The sequence below is a fragment of the Bos indicus x Bos taurus genome, chromosome 11 (assembly GCF_003369695.1).
Source record: "Bos indicus x Bos taurus breed Angus x Brahman F1 hybrid chromosome 11, Bos_hybrid_MaternalHap_v2.0, whole genome shotgun sequence".
Classification (NCBI taxonomy): Eukaryota; Metazoa; Chordata; class Mammalia; order Artiodactyla; family Bovidae; genus Bos; species Bos indicus x Bos taurus.
In genome coordinates, this window is record NC_040086.1 from 3,024,005 (window position 1) to 3,045,239 (window position 21,235).

The 21,235-nt window shown below is 52.1% G+C and overlaps 1 protein-coding gene across 3 annotated transcripts in view; it reads left to right on the forward strand.

The window, feature by feature from the left end:
• The window catches only part of LOC113900941 (tyrosine-protein kinase ZAP-70), a 39,895-nt gene extending 19,603 nt beyond the window's left edge, over window positions 1–20,292 (forward strand). Inside the window, exons 2-13 of one of the 3 annotated variants that reach the window (XM_027554629.1) lie at window positions 678–1,125; window positions 1,880–2,040; window positions 8,728–8,866; window positions 8,967–9,048; window positions 9,129–9,175; window positions 9,387–9,438; window positions 10,403–10,595; window positions 11,098–11,304; window positions 13,110–13,302; window positions 13,392–13,532; window positions 13,632–13,744; window positions 18,254–20,290. In XM_027554629.1, coding sequence (XP_027410430.1) covers window positions 724–1,125; window positions 1,880–2,040; window positions 8,728–8,866; window positions 8,967–9,048; window positions 9,129–9,175; window positions 9,387–9,438; window positions 10,403–10,595; window positions 11,098–11,304; window positions 13,110–13,302; window positions 13,392–13,532; window positions 13,632–13,744; window positions 18,254–18,377 — 1,854 coding nt within the window. In that variant the 5' untranslated portion in view covers window positions 678–723 and the 3' untranslated portion in view covers window positions 18,378–20,290. Of the gene's footprint in view, window positions 1–677; window positions 1,126–1,290; window positions 1,311–1,386; window positions 1,571–1,879; window positions 2,041–8,727; window positions 8,867–8,966; window positions 9,049–9,128; window positions 9,176–9,386; window positions 9,439–10,402; window positions 10,596–11,097; window positions 11,305–13,109; window positions 13,303–13,391; window positions 13,533–13,631; window positions 13,745–18,253 lie in introns of those variants that run through there. The other 2 variants (XM_027554631.1, XM_027554630.1) reach the window with 2 other exon arrangements.
• The last annotated feature ends 943 nt before the right edge of the window (window positions 20,293–21,235 follow it).

Below are 21,235 nucleotides of genomic sequence, written 5' to 3' on the forward strand. Positions count from 1 at the left end.
TCCTCACCCTGGCTCCCAGCAGCAAATGGTCAAGCTCCTTTGGTGAGCAAAGGTTGTTCCAGCTGCAGGGCCTTTGTACTTGCTGTTCCCTCTGCCTGATGCTTTTTGAGAAGTGGGATCCTCTTTATCCTTCAGATCTCAGCTCACATGCTACCTCCTCAGAGATTGTGACCATCCCGACTACAGCGGCTTCTTTCTTGGTCTCACTCTATTTCCTTTAAAACACTGACCTCAACCTGTAATTATTATTTTTGTCTCTTCTTTGTTTATTGCATCCTCCCTCCCTCACTGTCATCTCGGGGAGGGCAGAGACCATGTCTGTCTTATTCACCCGTATCTCCAGCCTGAAACACTGTAAGAATCCAACACGTGTTTGGGAGATAGATGTGCCCGGTGCGTGTGTGTGTGCAGGCCAGTGAGGGGTGCCTGGGTGCTCCGGACTAGGTCTGAAAAGTCGAAGGCTGGTTTGGGACTCCCCAGTCTGAGTCCAGCAGGGTAAGGCGCCTTTCCAAGTTGACTCCGGCACAGATCAGTTTCTGCACGACTGGCACACACAGCTGTGCTGCACGGATGCCCGTTAACAAGGGGTCTCTCCTCCTATCTCTGGGTCCAATGGATGGGTTCAGGAAGGGAAACCAAGGCCCTGACGTGCCCTCAATCCCGTTTTGAACCCACAGGGTCTGGAGAGGCGCAAGGCCACGCACCCTGCACAGGGCGGCGGCGATGCCGGACCCCGCGGCGCACCTGCCCTTCTTCTACGGCAGCATCTCGCGCGCCGAGGCCGAGGAGCACCTGAAGCTGGCGGGCATGGCCGACGGGCTCTTCCTGCTGCGGCAGTGCCTGCGCTCGCTGGGCGGCTATGTGCTGTCGCTCGTGCACGAAGTGCGCTTCCACCACTTCCCCATCGAGCGCCAGCTCAACGGCACCTACGCTATCGCGGGAGGAAAGGCGCACTGCGGCCCGGCTGAGCTCTGCGAGTTCTATTCACGCGACCCCGACGGGCTGCCCTGCAACCTGCGCAAGCCGTGCAACCGGCCGTCGGGGCTCGAGCCGCAGCCCGGGGTATTTGACAACCTTCGCGACGCCATGGTGCGCGACTACGTGCGCCAGACTTGGAAGCTGGAGGTGAGAGCGCGGGGTGCGAGAAGCGGGCCCTGGGGGAGCTTGGCCAGAGTGCAGCTGTTTCTGGAGGGGGCAGGTCTTTGGTGGACGGGGCTGCGGAGGGGCTTGGGGCGGAGCCAGATGGGCGGGCCTTGAGAAGGTGGGACCGAGGAGGGCGGGCCCTGGGGCCGAGGGAGCCATGGGAGTTGGTGAGAGCTGCAGTCTTCGCCAGCCTGCGCTGGGCTTTGCTGCGCCTATTTTAGATGCTAGAGGGGTGGGGCCTGGTTGGGGGCAGGACCTGGGAGGAGATCTCGGAGGCAGGGGCCTGAGCGACGCTTTGGTGCTTATCCGAGGCAAAGCGTAGTCGGGGAAAGTTGAGGTCGCTCTGAGTCCGGAACGGACAAGGTCGGGAGCTGGGCTTGGGCTGGGAGCGGGGTCCAAGAACGGATGGTGGGAGCAGTGCCCTGGGGTAAGTTGGCCGGCAGGGGCAGTGGCTTGTGGTCTTCGACAGCCTGCACTGCCTGATTACCCGTGTCAGGTCTTCAAGTGGGAGATGAGAGTGGGGCCTATTAGAAGGCGGGGCCTGGGCCGTGGCCCGTGCGCGGGGCCTGGATGGATGGGAGCGGGACCACAGAGATGAGAGGAGGGGTGGCTGTCCTCATCAGCCTAAAAGACTTACGTCCTAGGCGTGCCTGAGTTGGGAGTGTCCAGGAGATGGAAGAGGGGTCCTGTGGCGCGCACTTAACGACACTTACTTTCTTCACCCTCCCTTCCCCAGGGCGAGGCCTTGGAGCAAGCCATCATCAGCCAGGCACCCCAGGTGGAGAAGCTTATTGCCACGACAGCTCACGAACGGATGCCCTGGTACCACAGCAGCCTGACGCGCGAGGAGGCTGAGCGCAAACTCTACTCGGGCTCCCAGACCGACGGCAAGTTCCTGTATGTGGGGCTTGGGGCTGGGGTTTTGGGGGGGTGAGGCTGGGGTGGACCTCAGTGTGCAGGTGGGTAATGAGGGGGTGTGCCTGTGGTCACAAGTGCGAGTGACTCCAGAGTTGGGCGGCCTGGGTTGAAAGCCAGCGTCTGCTACTTGCAGCTGGGCTCGCTGGGCAAGTATCAGAACTGCTTGCTTGCATTAACTCTTCTGCATTCACCAAATATTTGCTGAACGCCTACTGTGTGCCAGACACTGTTCCAGGCATTGAGGGCGTGGCAGTGCACAGTTCAGATCAGATAAGTCGCTCAGTCGTGTCGGACTCTTTGCGACCCCATGAATCGCAGCACGCCAGGCCTCCCTGTCTATCACCAACTCCCGGAGTTCACTCAGACTCACGTCCATCAAGTTGGTGATGCCATCCAGCCATCTCATCCTCTGTCGTCCCCTTCTCCTCCTGCCCCCAATCCCTCCCAGCATCAGAGTCTTTTCCAATGAGTCAGCTCTTTGCATGAGGTGGCCAAAGTACTGGAGTTTCAGCTTTAGCATCATTCCTTCCAAAGAACACCCAGGACCGATCTCCTTCAGAATGGACTGGTTGGATCTCCTTGCAGTCCAAGGGACTCTCAAGAGTCTTCTCCAACACCACAGTTCAAAAGCATCAATTCTTCTGGTCTCAGCTTTCTTCACAGTCCAACTCTCACATCCATACATGACCACTGGAAAAACCATAGCCTTGACTAGATAGACCTTTATTGGCAAAGTAATGTCTCTGCTTTTGAATATGCTATCTAGGTTGGTCATAACGTTCCTTCCAAGGAGCAAGCGTCTTTTAATTTCATGGCTGCAGTCACCACAAGACAGACCCAAATCCAGTGTCCTTACGGAGCAGGCAGACAAAAAACCAGGAATCACTAAAACATAGAGTATGTCAGATGGTGGCAAGTGTCGTGTGTGGAGCTGGGCAGGGGGAGCTGGACAGGGGGTTGCAAGCTGAGCTTAGGTGGCCAGAGAGGGTGACTTTTGCGTAAAGAACCGAAGGAGGTGATAAGTGGGCTGCCAGCTCTTTGGGAGGTGTTTCTGGCTAGTACTCAGACCAGGAGGAGGTTCTTGGCATGTTCCAGAAGCAGTGAGGCCAGTGTGCTTGGAGCTGAGTAAGTGATACCTGGAGTGGGAGGGCTTCCCTGGTGGCACTAGTTGTGAAGAATCTGCCTGCCAGTGCAGGAGACATAAGACACCTGGGTTCGATCCCTCGGTTGGGAAGATCTCCTGGAGAAGGAAATAGCAATCCACTCTGGTATTCTTGCCTGGAGAATCCCATGGACAGAGGAGACTGGCAGGCTACAGTCCATGGGGTCACACAGAGTTGGACACAACTGAAGCGACTTAGCACCCATGCATGCATGGAGTGGGAGAGGGTGAGGCCAGGGAGGTGACTTTGGCTTTGATCCTGAGTGAGGTCAGAGCCCTGAGGGAGCATTGAAACTGCTCTGTGGATGACGATAGTACTAACCCAAGGATCTGTTAGGGGAATGCACCAATTAATATGTGTTAAGCAGTCTAAAACAGAAGAGGGCGACAAAAGACGAGATGGCAGGATGGCATAACCGATGCAATGGACATGAACTTGGGCAGACTCTGGGAGATGGTGAAACAGGGAAGCCTGGTGTGCTGTAGTCCATGGGGCTGTGAAGAGTCAGACGTGACTTGGTGACTGAACAACAAGTGAAAGTCAAGGATCTGGTATATACTAAAAGCGCACTGAATGTTAGTATATGTGGGTAAATGCAATGTCTCTGCCTGAGCCTGAGCCATGGCTGAACCATGTGGCTGTCTGTGAGTTAGTTACTATGAAAGAGTCGGTCTAAAGCTGTTTACAGCCCTGTGCTGGGGCTCCTGCTTTCCGGTCAGGACCTGGGCTCCTCTCTCAAGCAGGTGTTATCCAGATGTCAGCTGAGGTCACTCTGGTCCCGAGACATAGACAAAGTTGGTGCCTGTCTCTTTCCTGTGGCCTCAGGAAACGCAGCATCCTCCCCTAAGATGTGAATTCTTGAGGGCCTCCCTTCTCGTGGTCTCTTCTTGGCCTGAGATCCTGCCTGGCTGAATCCTTGCTCTCACCTACCTCCCCTAGGGCTGTTCCTCTCCCAGGGCCATCCCTCTTGGAGGAACTGACCTTTTCCCCTTGATTTCCCCTCCCCTGTGAGGCCTGAGCATGTGCACCAGATTATCTGCAGGAATCCCTCTACAAGATTGTAATAATAATAAAATATTATTGTCAAATAATACAATTTTTTTTCCACCCTGCTTAAGGGGATGACAGAGGATGAGATGGCTGGATGGCATCACTGACTCGATGGACACGAGTCTGAGTGAACTCCAGGAGTTGGTGATGGACTGGGAGGCCTGGCATGCTGCGATTCATGGGGTCGCAAAGAGCCAGACACAACTGAACGACTGATCTGATCTGATCTAACAAAGCTAGGCTGTAAATTGAAGTAGAGTTTGCCAAACTTCTGAGGGAATTCTTGAATGCATGTTATAGATAATACTCAGCTGCAAAGATGGCTTCTGAACAACTTAAGGCTATTTTCTAAGACTGAGGCTGAGGGAGCTATGATCTGATACAGTATAGACTGAGGCTGATGCTGGGGTTCAGAAACAGCTGGGGCAGTGACATTATGAGGGACATGACTCAGGGAGGGAAATGTTGAGACCAAGAGCCGCTACAGTGAGCCAGACTCCTGGACAATTAGGCAAGGCATGCTCTGGACAGAAGCTGTCGTAGGCTCTTCTTGTGGTTCCTGTCATCAATAACTGCTTTCTCAATATGTGGATAGTTAGGGACTGAAGGTCAAAGCTGTAGGCACAAAAATCTCATGAAGGAACACCCACGGTTCATCATGATGCTGGGGATAAGCCCAGGACTGGTCTAGTTCTGCAATGAGGGTGCAGGTGTGATGGAAAGTCACAGGCCCCTGTGGCCAGGAATCAAGACCAGGGCCATACTTATCACCGACCACTGTTCAGAGCTGCTGGCAAATGGATGGAATTATACCGAATGCTTTGCTGCCAAAGCTCACTTCCTTTCTGCCTATTTAGCATTTGTGGTCCTGATTGATTCAACTGAAAAAGACACCTGAACCCTGGAAAGGGCCTTCAAGACTATATATCATTAAGTGTTTCTTAATGGACCACAGGCCCCTTTGGGAATTGTACTGAAGCTGAATACTACTCATAATCCCCAATACATGTTTACCCCCAAAGATTTTGCAGACAGTTATATGAGATCATGGGCTTCCCTGGTGGATCAAACAGTGAAGAATCTGCCTGCAATGCAGGAGACGCAGGTTCGATCCCTGGGTTGGGAAGATCCCCTGGAGAAGGGCATAGCAGCCCACTCCAGTATTCTTGCCTGAAGAATCCTGTGGACAGAGGAGCCTGGCGGGCTACAGTCCATGGGGTCACCGAGTGGATCACACTTACACGAGATCATGGTTAATCCTGAACCTCATTTTTGGATCCCTTTTCAGGATAAGAACGTCTGAGTTAGCTCTGTTCTTTCATTTTACATGTGAGGAAACTGAGGTTCACAGAGAAGAAGCACCTTGCTGGAGGTGCACGGAGAATCTGTTACAGGGCTGGGTGTCAGTCCCGCGTAGCAATCAATTGTAGGGTCAGAAATGGGTTTACATCCTGGCTCCATCCCAAACCCACTGTGGAGCTGAGGCAAGAGATGTAATCTCCTTGAACCTCAGCTTCCTCATGTGCAAAATACGGGTAATTATAGCACAGGGTGGGTATCTTGTGGAGAACGTGGTGAAGATGAAAGGTCAAATATTGACAGATTGAGCAAGTATGTTCATAAATGGCAGCTCATTTTTATCACCAGGATCAAGTTCCACGTATTATTTTGTAAATATTTATCTATTTTTGGCTGTGCTGGGTCTTTGTTGCTGCACGGGCTCTTCTGTAGTTGCAAAGAGTGGGGGCTACTCTCCGCCATGGCGCGTGGCCTTCTCATTGTGGTGGCTTCTCTTGTTGCAGGGCACAGGCTCTAAGGAGCCTGGACTTCAGTAGTTGCGGCGTGTGGGCTCGGTATTTGCAGCTCCCAGACTCCGAGCACAGGCTCAGTAGTTGTGGCACATGGACTTAGTTGCTCCGAGGCGTGTGGGATCTTCCCAACTCAGGGATCAAACCTGTGTCTCCTGTATTGGGCAGGCGGATTCTTTACCACTGAGTCACCTGGGCAGCCCTCTATATTTTATTTTAAAAGTGGAGATAGACGTTGATGTGTTAGCCTGTACCTCGAGTTTTTAAGTTCTGGTTTGAACTTCAAGGACAGAGAACTGCCACCAACTGCTGGATTTTAGTAAACAAAGTAGAATTTGTGGTATTGAAATGTATTTGGTGAGCACACCAGTGTCTTTGCCTATATGGGACTGGTGGCTGCTCTTTTGTGAACGCTCTTGTCTCGTCCCAAAGACAGAGTATCAGTCGGCCTTTGCTGTGCAACAAACCAACCTAGTGTGCTGTAGCTTAAAACACCAGTTGTTTATTCACGCTTGGTTCAGTGGGTTGGCTCTTTGGGCTTAGTTCAGCTGGGTTTCTTTTGCACCTGTTTGTGTGGTCACAGCTGGAGGGTTGACTGGGGCTGGAAGGTGTGGGGTGGCCTCACTCACCAGTCTGGCAGTTGGCAGGCTGGGGTGCCTTGGTTCTCCTTTGTGTGGCCCCCCCAACAGGCTAGCACGGACTCATTGCTGTAGTGGTTGCAGGGTTGCCAGAAAAAGCAAGCAAGGGCAGGCAAGCCCCAGTGCTCAGCCACTTTTCAAGCCTCTTACTCTGTCCTGTTCGCTAATATTTTATTGGCCGCAGCAAGTCATGTGGTCAAGCCTTGATTCAAAACATACAGAACTAGAGTCCATCTGTTGATGGGAAGAAATGCCTAATATTGTGGCTGTATTTTTTTTTTCCCTAATATTCCACACATGTTTGTGGGTGAGTGGCTGGGCATTGAGTCTGTTGTCGGTTCAAAAATCTTAAGAGTTTGAACTTACGAGGTATTTTCACTTCTCAAAAGGAGAGAACTAGAAATTAGAGGCCGACACGACTGAAGCAACTTAGCAGCAGCAGCAACGCCCGGCCCAGCCTACCAGTCTAGTTATGGAAGTGCCTTTCTTTCTGGGGGACATTTGCGTTTCTCAGTTTGTTGTAGGATTCTCTTCCTTGACTTTGGTGCCCCCGTGTTGCCCCCAGCATACCCTGTTTCCTGTCTCTCCAGGTGTCCCCGAATGTTGTGAGTTGGCCTGGGAACCATGTCAGCCTTCACTGAATTGTTCTTTTGGGAACTTGGTATCTAGGAATGGATGGGATATTCACAGTCACCCCTCCATTCTTCACTCAGGTTTTGCTATGGAGATTTAAAGGATATTTCTCTGTCCTTTGGCTTAAGAAAGGGTTGCAAGGTGAACTTGCATCTGTCTTGTTCACCACTGGACTCCTGCCCTTAGAACAGTGCCTGGCATGTGCTCAACACTTAGTAGATACTTGTCCACTGAATGGCTGTCCACGGGCAGGACCCAAGCCCTGGGAGTGTGCGGTCTAGGGGCACCCACATGGGTTATCCCGTGACTGTTTCCTGCTGCGTGCTGCTGGCCGACTCTCGCGTAGCTCAGCTCAGTCCTCTAGATTATTGGTCAGTTGTCCGCCACTTCCATGGTGCCGGAGGCCCCAGGAATGGCTGCCCTCCCCCCTCTGCTTGAAACCTACACTTAACCTTGGAATAGAACCTTGTACCAGGATGTTGAGTAGTTTTACCATGGGATGGGAGGGTGCAGGGTGCCCTAAACTGGCCTGTGTCTCTGTGTGCATCCATGCACATGTGCATGGTTGGACAGGTTCTTACTGCATGAAGACACCATCTTTGAGGGGCTCCATTCCCATTCAGAGACATGGAAGAGTTTAACATTTTGGCAAATTTCCGGAAGAGTACAATCAAGGGTCTCATTCTGTTAAAGGCCATCTGTTATAATTATGGGTCTATTGTGATGATGAGGTGACTTGTTCTGATTTGTATGAAGGTGCCCTATGACCTAGCCATGGACCTGTGCTTACCTTTATCGCTCAATGTATAGAAATAGCTTTGCCTCCCCAGGAGAATGGTCTTAAGGCTGTGTGTCCCCCACGAGTGGCTCTGTGTCCACCACAGATGGAAAAATATCCCGCCATGAGTGGCCAGCTGTCTCCCCCCACCCACTTGTGGCCATGGGTGGCAAGACGTTGCCATGGAGAACCAGGCGTCCCCAGTGTATAGCCGAGTGTTGCCCCCTGAGTGGCCAAGTATCCAGCTGGGGGTGGCTGAGTGTTAGGCTATGTAGGGCTGAAAATCCACCACAGGCAGTCCAGTATTCCCCTGTGGATGGCCCCCTGCCTGTGCTTGGACGACTATGAACATGGTTCTCCTCTTCTCTGGTTGCCCCGGTGCCCCTTCCCCCAGCCCCACCCAGAGTCTGTTACCAGTAGGTCTGGAGGTCAAGTGGGGCCTGACCTTGGTTTCCACAACCCCTGCCACTTCTCCATGAGGCTCTGGGGTGCAGAGCCCATAGGGTGTATGTGTGGGAACTGAGTTCCATTAGGAGGGAACCACCAGGGGCCCGGGTGGTTGTCGGGGTGACACCCCCTCCTCCTCCTCCTGCCAGGCTGAGACCCCGGAAAGAGCCGGGCACGTACGCGCTGTCTCTGATCTATGGGAAAACTGTGTACCACTACCTCATCAGCCAGGACAAGGCGGGCAAATACTGCATTCCCGAGGGGACCAAATTTGACACACTCTGGCAGGTAAGCCGCCCACCCGCCCTGTTGTAGGGGAGAGGCTGTTTGGGGGTGCTCAGGCTCCTGGGGAAGAGGGGAGTCCCAGCCCTGACCCCACCCCCCATAGCTGGTGGAGTACCTGAAGCTGAAGGCTGATGGACTCATCTACTGCCTGAAGGAGGCCTGTCCCAACAGCAGCGCCAGCTCAGGTGAGTGGGGCGGCAGTGGCGGGAGTTGGGGACCGGGAGACCATGGCTCCACCTCCTCACTGTCCCTTCGGCTCCCCCAGGGGCCGCTGCTCCTACACTCCCTGCCCACCCGTCCACATTCACCCAGGTGAGTCAGGGGCCTCCCAGAGGTGGGGCCTTGGGGATGGAGCACAGTGGGCGATGAGTCCTGTTCCCAGGGTAGGGCTTGGCAGGGAAGAGTGGGGCTGCCATGGAACAGAAGAGGGGCCCCCAGCACTCTGGGAGTCCTCAGAGGATGAGGGCCCATGAGAGGAGCTGGGTGCCCCCGACTCAGGCCCTGCTGACCCCATGACCTTTAGCCTCAGAGAAGGATCGACACTCTCAACTCAGATGGATACACCCCTGAACCAGGTGAGCCGGCAGAGGTGAGGGTGTGTGGGGGTTCGTGTCAGGCTGAGATTGGGATCCTGGCTAGGCCCTGGGCTGTGTCAGGGGAGGCCTAGGCCAGGCCTGACCTCGGGCAGTGGGCTGGGTTGCCCTGGGCACAGAGTGAGCCTGCAGGTGTCCACGTGGGCATACGCATCACGCCCGCCTGCACGCATGTGCCTGGGGGCATGCTGACACACAGGGGGCTACACCTAGCCGTGCCCAGGCAGCCTCGGGTGTAGAAACACATCCATTAAGCACCTACTGCGTGCCATTCATGCTCTAGCACACTGAGTGTATGAGCTTTGCAGAATCCTCTAACAAACCACAAGAGGCGGTCATGGTCATTATTCTCATTTTACAGAAGGGAGAGGAGGGCAGGAACTGTCAGGTCGCACAGCGGGCCAGGGGTGGAGCTGGGATTTGAACCGAGGAAGACAGACTCCACAGCCCACATACCTAACATGCCTGCCACAGACGCTCGAGTGTTTCATGTATGGATGCAAGCCTGTGCACACAGATTCACCTGGAGTCCTTGTACACGTGGCTGTGTGGTTCATACGTAGACAAAGGTGGGCACAACACGTGTGCACACGTCAGTGCACACACACACAGATGTGCACACTGCAGCTGGCACACTAATGGTTGCTTGTGTAGACACACTTTAGGACCCCTAGCACACACCAAGACATGGGTGAGAGAGTTTGTGGGCGCACATGTGTGAACACGCTGCACACGTGTTACACCTGCACATTAGATGTGGCTTCACAGCTGGTGTGACCAGGAGCACCCACAAGTGCACATGCGCACGCACACACATGCTCTGCACAGTGCGACTCGTGCCTTTTGCGCGTGTGCCTGGTGGGTGCCAAGGCTTTCCTGTGCTCCTCCCACCCCTGTCCGTTTCCCTGCTCCTGACCTGGGAGTGCACACCTGTGTGTGTGCTCAGCGCGGTTAGTGTCCTCAGAGAAGCCGCGAACAATGCCCATGGACACCAGCGTCTATGAGAGCCCCTACAGCGACCCTGAGGAGCTCAAAAACAAGAAGCTCTTCCTGAAGCGTGAGAACCTCCTCATGGCTGACATCGAACTTGGCTGCGGCAACTTCGGTTCAGTTCGCCAGGGCGTCTACCGTATGCGCAAGTAAGCTCCTGCCTTGGCTGGGGAACCACTGTTGGGTGGGGCACAGGGGGCATGGCCTCTCCAGGCCTTGTGGAGTGGAGCCAGGATGAGACTTCAGATTGACTGTGAGGGGGGCTTACCTGGGAGAGTTCAGGACAGTCCCGAGAGGGAGTGAGAGGAGCTGGCCAGGGGCAGGGAGAGTTTGGGCTAGCTGCAGTTGCAATGGAGTCCTTGGCTGATCGCAGGGGAGCTGCAGAGGGGCCAACCCTCGTCTCCTCCATTGATTAGCCATTGGATACACGCAGGTCATTGGATATAGGCTGCCCCCGGGGAGGGTGAAACTGAACCGGTTCTTTTTGGTGAGGGGCTTGGCTGTGAGCTCTGAGTGACGGGGAGGTCTAGGCGGCAGACCACGCAGCCACTACACAAGTCGGGGGAAGAGAGGCAGGTCTGGTGGGGATGAGGGAATGAGTGGTCCAGGCCAGTGCGGGCTCAGGCGGTGCCCCTCCCTGTGTCACGGCAGGAAGCAGATCGACGTGGCCATCAAGGTGCTGAAACAGAGCACGGAGAAGGCGGACAAGGACGAGATGATGCGGGAGGCACAGATCATGCACCAGCTGGACAACCCCTACATCGTGCGGCTCATTGGAGTCTGCCAGGCCGAGGCCCTCATGCTGGTCATGGAGATGGCTGGTGGCGGGCCCCTGCATAAGTTCCTGGTCGGGAAGAAGTGAGCCCCTGGGCTGGCGGGGCGTTTGGGACTGGGGGCTGAGCCTGTCCACCCAGAGGTGTGCTCCACACTCATTTCCCCACATTAGACACATTTACACCTGCTGCCCACACTTACATCCCTGACAGATCTGATCTCAGGTTTGAGTTTCAGTGCTGTCACTCACTCTTGTGACTCCAGGCAGGTCTCTTAATTCTTCTGTGTCTCAGTTTCTTCATTTGAAAAACTGCGATGCCCCCTCCAGGGGCCCTTGAAGTCAAATGAGTTGATATTTATAAAGTGCTCAGAACAGGGCCTAGCACTCCTTGTAGGAGCTTTGTAAGTATTAGCTCTGTTGCTTCTGCCACCCCAGGTCTCTCCATCAATTCAAGATCCACTGTGATAGTTGATTGTGTTTGACCTAAAGCAGGGTCAGAAAACTGCAGCCAGGTTTGTTTTGTATAGCCTGGTTTTCCATTTTCAAAGGTCTCCAAAAAAAAAAAAAGGACCATGTGACAGAGACCATATGTGTCCTGCAAAGGCTGAAATACTTACTCGCTGGCCCTTTAGAGAAAAAATTTGGCTGACCTCTAATACAAAGAAATTGCAGTTCCATTTGGTTTCCTCATGCCTCAAACTCTTACCCTTATGACAGAATCTTTTACATTCATGGAGGCATGTGACCTTTAACCCGAGCTCTTGCTGGAGTGCGTGCCTTCACCGGTCCCAGCTCAGGTACTCAGTTATTCCACAGGTGTTTCTGGGCAATTTCTCTGTGTTGGGGACTATTACCAACACTTGAGATTATCACTGAAGAGAGAGACAAAAGTTCTTTGCCCTTATTCTGGTTGAGGAAGAGAGGTTTTAATAATAATTATAATAAAGTGTATAGAGTCAGGCTGGGAGGTGAGAAGTGAGAATGTGAGGTTTCTGCAAACCGAGGGAGGCAGCCAGGTGCAGCTGTGGGGGAAGAGTGGGCGGCTGGTGCAAAGGCCCTGAGGTGCCTGGACTGGTGGAGGGGCCGTGAGTTCCGGCCCTGAGGGTGACGCAGAGTGCAGGAGGCGGGGGAGGTGATATGGGCAGGGGTGTGACAAGGTGGATGATGCATGACCTTGCTGGCTATGGGGAGGACTCGGACATTTTCCCTGAGTGAGGTGGGAGCTGTGGGGGCTGTGAGCAGAGGAGGAGAGGCAGAGCCTGTGTCCAGTGTGTGAAGGACAGGCCGTGGCAGGTGAGGACAGAGGGGGCTGTTCAGGTCTAGGCTGGTGATGATGGGGGCTGGTCCAGGTGGCAAAAGCAGGCGTGGAGAGAAGTTGGGGAATACTGGAGGAATTCTGAAGGCAGAGCTGCCAGGGTTTGCTGATAGATTGACTATTGTGTGTGAAGAAGAGGAGCTGAGGGCAAGGCTTGAGTACGTGAAAAGATGAAAGGGAAGTGTGTGTGTGTGTGTGTGTGTGCGCGCGCGCGCGCGTGTGTGCACATACCTGTGAACAATCAGGAGTTTGACTTTATTATTTTAGAGATGCCCAGGAGACTCCCTGAGGGCACACAGGGGATACATTAATAAATTAATACATTAATAAATACATTAATAAATGTATTAAGTTTGGGGATCACGGTGGGTAGAATTTAAAGCCTGAATGAGGGCAAACGTTTGTGCCTGTTTTGTTCACACACTGGGTGTGTCCCCGCCCCATGCCTAGCACACAGCGGGTGCACAATTAGCTCCTGTTCAACAGAAGCTCAGCTGGATCAGACTTGTGCTTTGCCCCCTTGGGGCCTTGGGCATCCTCTCCCAGCTGCTCCCTTCTTCCCCCTCACCCTAGGGAGGAGATCCCCGTCAGCAATGTGGCGGAGCTGCTGCACCAGGTATCTATGGGGATGAAGTACCTGGAAGAGAAAAACTTTGTGCATCGTGACCTGGCGGCCCGCAATGTCCTGCTGGTCAACCGGCACTACGCCAAGATCAGCGACTTCGGGCTCTCCAAGGCCCTGGGTGCTGACGACAGCTACTACACCGTGAGCCCCCGGCCCTGGGATGCCCAGGTGGAGGGGGCTTGTGGGTGGAGGCCCCGAGCCCTCTCTCAGCATTATCTCCCGGCTCCCAGGCCCGCTCAGCCGGGAAGTGGCCGCTCAAGTGGTATGCGCCGGAGTGCATCAACTTCCGCAAGTTCTCCAGCCGCAGCGACGTCTGGAGCTACGGAGTCACCATGTGGGAGGCCTTCTCCTACGGGCAGAAGCCCTACAAGGCAGGCGTGGGCAGAGGCGGCTGGCTGGCTGGGTGGGAAGGGGGACTGGGGGAGGGAGCCCTGATTACTCACACGTGCACTTGACTTTGGCTTGAGCAGAAGATGAAGGGCCCGGAGGTCATGGCCTTCATCGAGCAGGGCAAGCGGATGGAGTGCCCACCAGAGTGTCCCCCTGAGATGTACAAGCTCATGAGCGATTGCTGGACCTACAAGTGAGTGCCAGCGGGTGGGAGGGTACCTGGCTGAATTGTCACCTGGGCCTGGGGCAGGAGGTTGTGGTGTCCGACAGCCAAGCATCACTCTTCACACCCAAAGACCCACGCAGTTCCTGGCCTTTCCAACCCACAGTACCTTTACTCCCCTGCCTCTGTGCTCAGCTCTTCAACACATTGACCCTACGATGCTCTAGCACCCCAACACCCTACCTGTGGACACCAGGGCTCCAGCATCTAAAACCTCAGTCCCCCTCAGCCAGCACTCAAGCAATCCTACAAGATTCAAACAAGTCAGTACTGTTACCCAAAATATGACACCAATACTCAGGGCATGGGGTAATATTCCATTGTGTAATATAATTCCTTTTCCCCTTCAGCCAACACATAGTTGCCCCTTCAGGTCAACACTGAAGCCCCCAAATATTCAATATCCCCCACCTCCATCTGCTTGAAGTCCAGTGCTTGAACACCCTAACCCCCAACATCAGCAGTATCTCCACTTCCAAGCACAAGGAACGTGCACCCACACAAGCTGTCACCCTTCACTAATCACGCAGTGCTTAGGCATTCCAATATTTGACCCCCTTACTGTCCCAATGTCAGTTATCCCACAGGACAGCACCTGTCACACTGACACCCAGACATTCAAGCAATCCAGTAAATCAGTTCAGTTCAGTCGCTCAGTCACGTCCGACTCTTTGCAACCCCATGAATCACAGCACGCCAGGCCTTCCTGTCCAACACCAACTCCCGGAGCCTACCCAAACTCATGTCCATTGAGTCAATGATGCCATCCAGCCATCTCATCCTCTGTCGTCCCCTTCTCCTGCCCCCAATCCTTCCCAACATCAGGGTCGTTTCCAATGAGTCAACTCTTCACACGAAGTGGCCAAAGTATTGGAGTTTCAGCTTCAACATCAATCCTTCCAATGAACAGCCAGGACTGATCTCCTTTAGGATGGACTGGTTGGATCTTCTTGCAGTCCAAGGGACTCGCAAGAGTCTTCTCCAACACCACGGTTCAAAAGCATCAATTCTTTGGCACTCAGCTTTCTTCACAGTCCAACTCTCACATCCATACATGACTACTGGAAAAACCATAGCCTTGACTAGACAGACCTTTGTTGGCAAAGTAATGTCTCTGCTTTTGAATATGCTATCTAGGTTGATCATAACTTTCCTTCCAAGCGTCTTTTAATTTCCTGGCTGCAATCACCATCTGCAGTGATTTTGGAGCACAAAAAATAAAGTCTGACTGTTTTCCACTGTTTCTCCATCTACTTCCCATGAAGTGATGGGACCAGATGCCATGATCTTAGTTTTCTGAATGTTGAGCTTTAAGCCAACTTTTTCACTCTACTTTTTCATGTTCATCAAGAGGCTTTTTAGTTCCTCTTTACTTTCTGCCATAAGGGTGGCGTCGTCTGCATATCTGAGGTTATTGATATTTCTCCCAGCAATCTTGATTCCAGCTTGTGCTTCCTCCAGCCCAGCGTTTCTCATGATGTACTCTGCATATAAGTTAAATAAGCAGGGTGACCATATACAGCCTTGACGTACTCCTTTTCCTACTTGGAACCAGTCTGTTGTTCCATGTCCAGTTCTAACTGTCACTCCCTGACCTGCATACAGGTTTCTCAAGAGGCAGGTCAGGTGGTCTGGTATTCCCATCTCTTTCAGAATTTTCCACAGTTTATAGTGACCCACACAGTCAAAGGCTTTGGCATAGTCAATAAAGCAGAAATAGATGTTTTTCTGGAACTCTCTTGCTTTTTCAATGATCCAGCAGATGTTGGCAATTTGATCTCTGGTTCCTCTGCCTTTTCTAAAACCAGCTTGAACATCTGGAAGTTCACAGTTCACGTATTGCTGAAGCCTGGCTTGGAGAATTTTGAGCATTACTCTATTAGCGTGTGAGATGAGTGCAATTGTGCGGTAGTTTGAGCATTCTTTGGCATTGCCTTTCTTTGGGATTGGAATGAAAACTGACCTTTTCCAGTCCTGTGGCCACTGCTGAGTTTTCCAAATTTTCTGGCATATTGAGTGCAGCACTTTCACAGCATCATCTTCCAGGATTTGAAATAGCTCAAAGGGAATTCCATCACCTCCACTAGCTTTGTTCATAGTGATGCTTTCTAAGGCCCACTTGACTTCACATTCCAGGATGTCTGGCTCTAGATGAGTGATCACACCATCGTGATTATCTGGGTCGTGAAGATCTTTTTTGTACAGTTCTTCTGTGTATTCTTGCCACCTCTTCTTAATATCTTCTACTTCTGTTAGGTCCATACCATTTCTGTCCTTTATCGAGCCCATCTTTGCATGAAATGTTCCCTTGGTATCTCTGATTTTCTTGAAGAGATCTCTAGTCTTTCCCATTCTGCTGTTTTCCTCTATTTATTTACTCTATCAGATCTAGGCCCTTAAATCTATTTCTCACTTCCACTGTATAATCATAAGGGATTTGATTTAGGTCATACCTGAATGGTCTAGTGGTTTTCCCTACTTTCTTCAATTTAAGTCTGAATTTGGCAATAAGGAGTTCATGATATGAGCCAGTGTCAGCTTGTTTTTGCTGACTGTATAGAGCTTCTCCATCTTTGGCTGCAAAGAATATAATCAGTGTGATTTTGGTGTTGACCATCTGGTGATGTTCATGTGTAGAGTCTTCTCTTGTGTTGTTGGAAGAGGGTGTTTGCTATGACCAGTGCGTTTTCTTGGCAAAACTTAGCCTTTGTCCTGCTTCATTCTGTATTCCAAGGCCAACTTTGCCTGTTACTCCAGGTGTTTCTTGACTTCCAACTTTTGCATTCCAGTCCCCTATAATGAAAAGGACATCTTTTTTGGGTGTTAGTTCTAAAAGGTCTTGTAGGTCTTCATAGAAATTTTCAACTTCAGCTTCTTCAGCATTACTGGTTGGGGCATAGACATGGATTACCGTGATATTGAATGGTTTGCCTTGGACATGAACAGAGATCATTCTGTCCTTTTTGAGATTGCATCCAAGTACTGCATTTTGAACTCTTTTGTTGACCATGATGGCTACTCCATTTCTCCTAAGGGATTCCTGCCCACAGTAGTAGATATACTGGTCATCTGAGTTAAATTCACCCATTCCAGTCCATCTAGTTCGCTGATTCCTAGAATGTTGACGTTCACTCTTGCCATCTCCTGTTTGACCACTTCCAATTTGCCTTGATTCGTGGACCTGACATTCCAGGTTCCTATGCAATATTGCTCTTTACAGCATCGGACCTTGCTTCTATCACCAGTCATATCCACAACTGGGTACTGTTTTTGCTTTGGCTCCATCCCTTCATTCTTTCTGGAGTTATTTCTCCACTGATCTCCAGTAGCATATTGGGCACCTACGGACCTGGGGAGTTCCTCTTTCAGTGTCCTATCATTTTGCCTTTTCATACTGTTCATGGGGTTCTCAGGGCAAGAATACTGAAGTGGTTTGCCATTCCCTCCTCCAGTGGACGACATTCTCAGACCTCTCCACCATGACCTGCCCGTCTTGGGTGGCCCCACGGGCATGGCTTAGTTTCACTGAGTTAGACAAGGCTGTGGTCCATGTGATCAGATTGACTAGTTGTGCCCTCTCACAACACCTATTGTCTTACTTGGGTTTCTCTTACCTTGGACGTGGGGTATCTCTTCACGGCTGCTCCAGCAAAGCGCAGCTGCTGCTTATTAGCTTGGATGAGGGGTAGCTCCTCTCGGCCACCGCCCCTGACCTCGGACATGGGGTAGCCCTTCTCAGCCAATCCAATAGATAGATACCCTATTTATGTTGGGTGATGGTAAAGGACAGGGAAACCTGTGTGCTGCAGTCCACGGGGTTGCAAAGACTTGGACAGGACTGTGTGACTGAACAACAAATTTATGATAGATTAATAAGAAATGATCAGATCATTCCTATTCCAATATATATTAAGCCAGCCTCTATCAGGAAATGCTCAATACACCAACACCTCAATATCCAAAGAGACTAGTGTCTAACATTCCAACACAATTCATGGATATTTCACACATGATAACATTAATACCTGGAATCTCCACTAGATGAACCCACCCCCCTCCACACTCCAGTGTTCCTTTCCATCCCGGGCAGCATACTTGCATCCCTGTGAGCCCACAGCTAGCACCCAAGTACCTGCCCAAATACACATGCTCAGTACTTCAGCACTCAGTGTCCCAGCTTCCTGGAGTCAAGTCGTCACCCCAACACTCAGTGAGCCGTCATTGCTAAATCTTCAGCAGTCAGGACTCGTGTCCATCCTGTATGTCGGATGTCAGTCCTTCTCTTATGCCAGAGGGCAACCCCTGAATCGCAGTTGTCTACACGCAGGAGATTCCCCACCCCCACCCCCACCCCCCCCACGCCCCATCACCCAATAACCCCTGCCCCACTGCTTTCTGAGCCTCATGCATGCCCGTGCACAAGCTGAAGTTCGGTCCTGGGGGTGTAGCCAGCCGCCTGGATCTCCACTACCCTCACAGGTGGGAGGACCGCCCGGACTTCGCCGCAGTTGAACAGCGCATGCGCACCTACTACTACAGCTTGGCGACCAAGGCAGAGGAGCCCGCCGCTTGTGGAAACGGGGTTGAGGCTGCGTGTCCCTGAACTCCACCCGGCCCAGGGCCTGAGGCCCCCACGCCCCCAGCTTTTCCTCCTGTGCCCTCAGCTCTCTCCCGGGACCTCCAGGCTGGGCCCGGCTCAGTTTCTCTCTCGCCCACGCTGGTCTAGTATTCCCAGCCCGGTCACCCGGCCCCTCTGGCTGGGGGAGGAAGCAAGACCTGGGGAAGATGGTCCTGGACTGGAATCAACGGGGGAGCCCTGAGCTGAGGGGGGTTGCTTACAGCCGGGACCCTCCTTCCTCTGGGTCCAGAAAGGCAGACTCTGGGAGTCCTCAGGCTGCGAGACCTGGAATCATTGGAATAAACTCCAGCTTCTCCCTTGTTTGGGATCCCTCATCTTTCTGGGGTGGGGCTGGGAGGACCAGGAAAGGGGTCCTTGAGAAGTGCCTGAAGCAGCTGTTTTTGTGTGGGTTTGGGGGGCCGGTTTTCCCACCCCTCTGCCCTGGGAACAGGGCAGTTCCTGTGAGTCTGGGGGCTGAGGGGCCAGGGGCATTGCTGACCCCAGCTTCCCGACCTTCGGCGTGAAATAGGCGCTGCCCTTGTTCACTGCGTGTGAGCCATCACCTGCAGAGACTTAAACACCCTGCTGACACCTCCCTCGGCCACGCCCCATGACTGAAGCGACTTAGCAGGAGCAGCAGCAGCAGCAGCAGCAGCAGGTGATTCCAGCATTTTGTCCCGCCTGCTCAGCTGCCTCCCCTCTTCCCTGGGCCCAGGCAGTCGCAGCTGGGACTTTTTATCAACCTGATGCCCCGTGTACGGACTCAGTCCCAGCTCAATCCCGCTCCAGAGAAGACCCGTCTCCAAGCCCTCGCCGCCTCAGCTTCCCCGCACGGAGATTTGGAGTGCTGGAGCTCAGAATCCACCCGGGTGGGTGAAACAGAGCCAGGTCCCTGTCTTGGCTTTTCTGGACTCACTCCCCCTCCTCTTTAGCTGAAGTTGGCCCGGGGCTCAGTTCCCTGGCCTCAAAGAGCTGAGGGCTCCAGGGGGCCATGAGTCCCCCTCAAAACCAGGGAGAGGCCAGGAGATTTTCTGCAGCTTCGGGGAAGATAGATTTTCTTTTTGTTTGTGGAGCTCTAGAAAGTCAGAGGTTTTTTTTTGTAGAACTATAGGCTGCAGGTGGGGGGCTTCGGGATTGTGTGGAGGCTGAGCACGAGACCTGGGTGGTGGGGCGGGCAGGAGGCACCCAGGAGGAGGCCCCGGAACCGGGTGATGTGGGTGCATCGTTGAAACCAGGAAATTGATGTTGGGATTATTAACTTAGGTATAGACCTCACTCTGATTTTTACCGCTTATGGAGTTGTAATGATTTATGTGTGAGCTTCATGTTCGCATATTATTTCATGAACTTTGCATTCTACCTGCAAGGTAGTTGAGAGAATCCCCAGTTTTACAGTCATCCCCAGACACACAAACTCTCAGCTCTGTGTTTGTTTGGAGAGTAAATCTGTCATCGTTTGGAATTGTTTGAGGGCTCCCAAGCCCTGCCAGACTGTATCTTCCTGCAAAGATTGACAGCAGACAAGGAGAGCGCAGCAATTGTAAAGATAAAGACACAAACTTGAATTACCTCCATTTTGTCATTTTGTGCAGCCACTTAGAGATTTTTGTCTTTAGAATTTAAAGCTGTGAAGGCTTGCAAACCATGCGATATAGTCTTTTATTTGGTAAATGTATATTTTAGTTCATAAACTGTATTACTGACTTTAACACCATTAAAAAGCAAAAATTGTTTTTTAACTTTTCAAATGAATGAGCAAATGAAGAAAATCAATAGTGCTGTTCTGTGGCTTCCCAAGGTGCACTGTTTGCTGGTATTTTAGTTTTATTATTTGTTTACTTTTTATTCCTGGATAATTATTTACATTGTTACATAAAGTATTATATCACAAGGGAAAACACTTTCGCTGTCTGCATTTCTTTTATGGTCATTATTATTGTTTCATGTTGTAATTATTACTGAAAATACTTTATGGGGAGGAGGTGTTTAAAGTGATGGCTTTGGGTGTCAAATGCAATGGAGAATGCTGTTGTCGTTCAGTTGCTGAGTCGTGTCTGACTCTTTGTGGCCGCATGGACTGCAGCAGGCCAGGTTCCCCTGTCCTTCACTATTTTCCAGAGATTGCTCAAACTCATGTGCATTGAGTGGGTGATGCTGGAGAATGCTGTTGTGCTCCCACTAAATGACCGTTGGAGCCAATGACAGGGTGCAGTTTCACAAAGATACCACGAGATGGCGGTGTTCCCCAAGCCACAGTGGCTCAGCTTCTGAACCCTGGCTCTCACCTGCTGCCCTATTTGATTTATCTTTTGCCTGGAGCAGAACCCACGACTCCCCCCTGGTCTCACAGCCCCTAGTCCTGTGCCCTGCAATCCATTCCTTCCACAACCACTTGAAGAATCTTTCCTGTGAGCAGCTCTGACTTCTTCCAGGGTTCCCCAAACATATTCATGTTAATGCGTACCTCTGGGCCTTTGCAATTCCTGTTCCTTCTGCCTGAATGGTTTTCAGTATTTTACTAATGTCCACAAAACTCGTACTGTATTTAAAATATGAGTAAGTTACTGGGGGAGGTTACTTAATCTCTCTGGTTTGGCCAGAAAGAGAAGGTAAATCCAGGTTGAAGAATTAGAAACCCTGAAAGGGAGTGGGGAGACACGGAGGGTGTTTGAGCGGGGGAGAGTCCTGGGAAGTAAAAAGAGAGAGAGGTCTCCTCTTCCTCCAGCCCTTCAGATGTAGGGGGCTCTGGCTTTGGCCAACCCAGGCCTCTTCTATGGGTCCACCCAAGTGTCTGGCCCAGAGGACCTTCCTCACTCTTTGCTTTCCCTGGTGGGGCTGTTTGC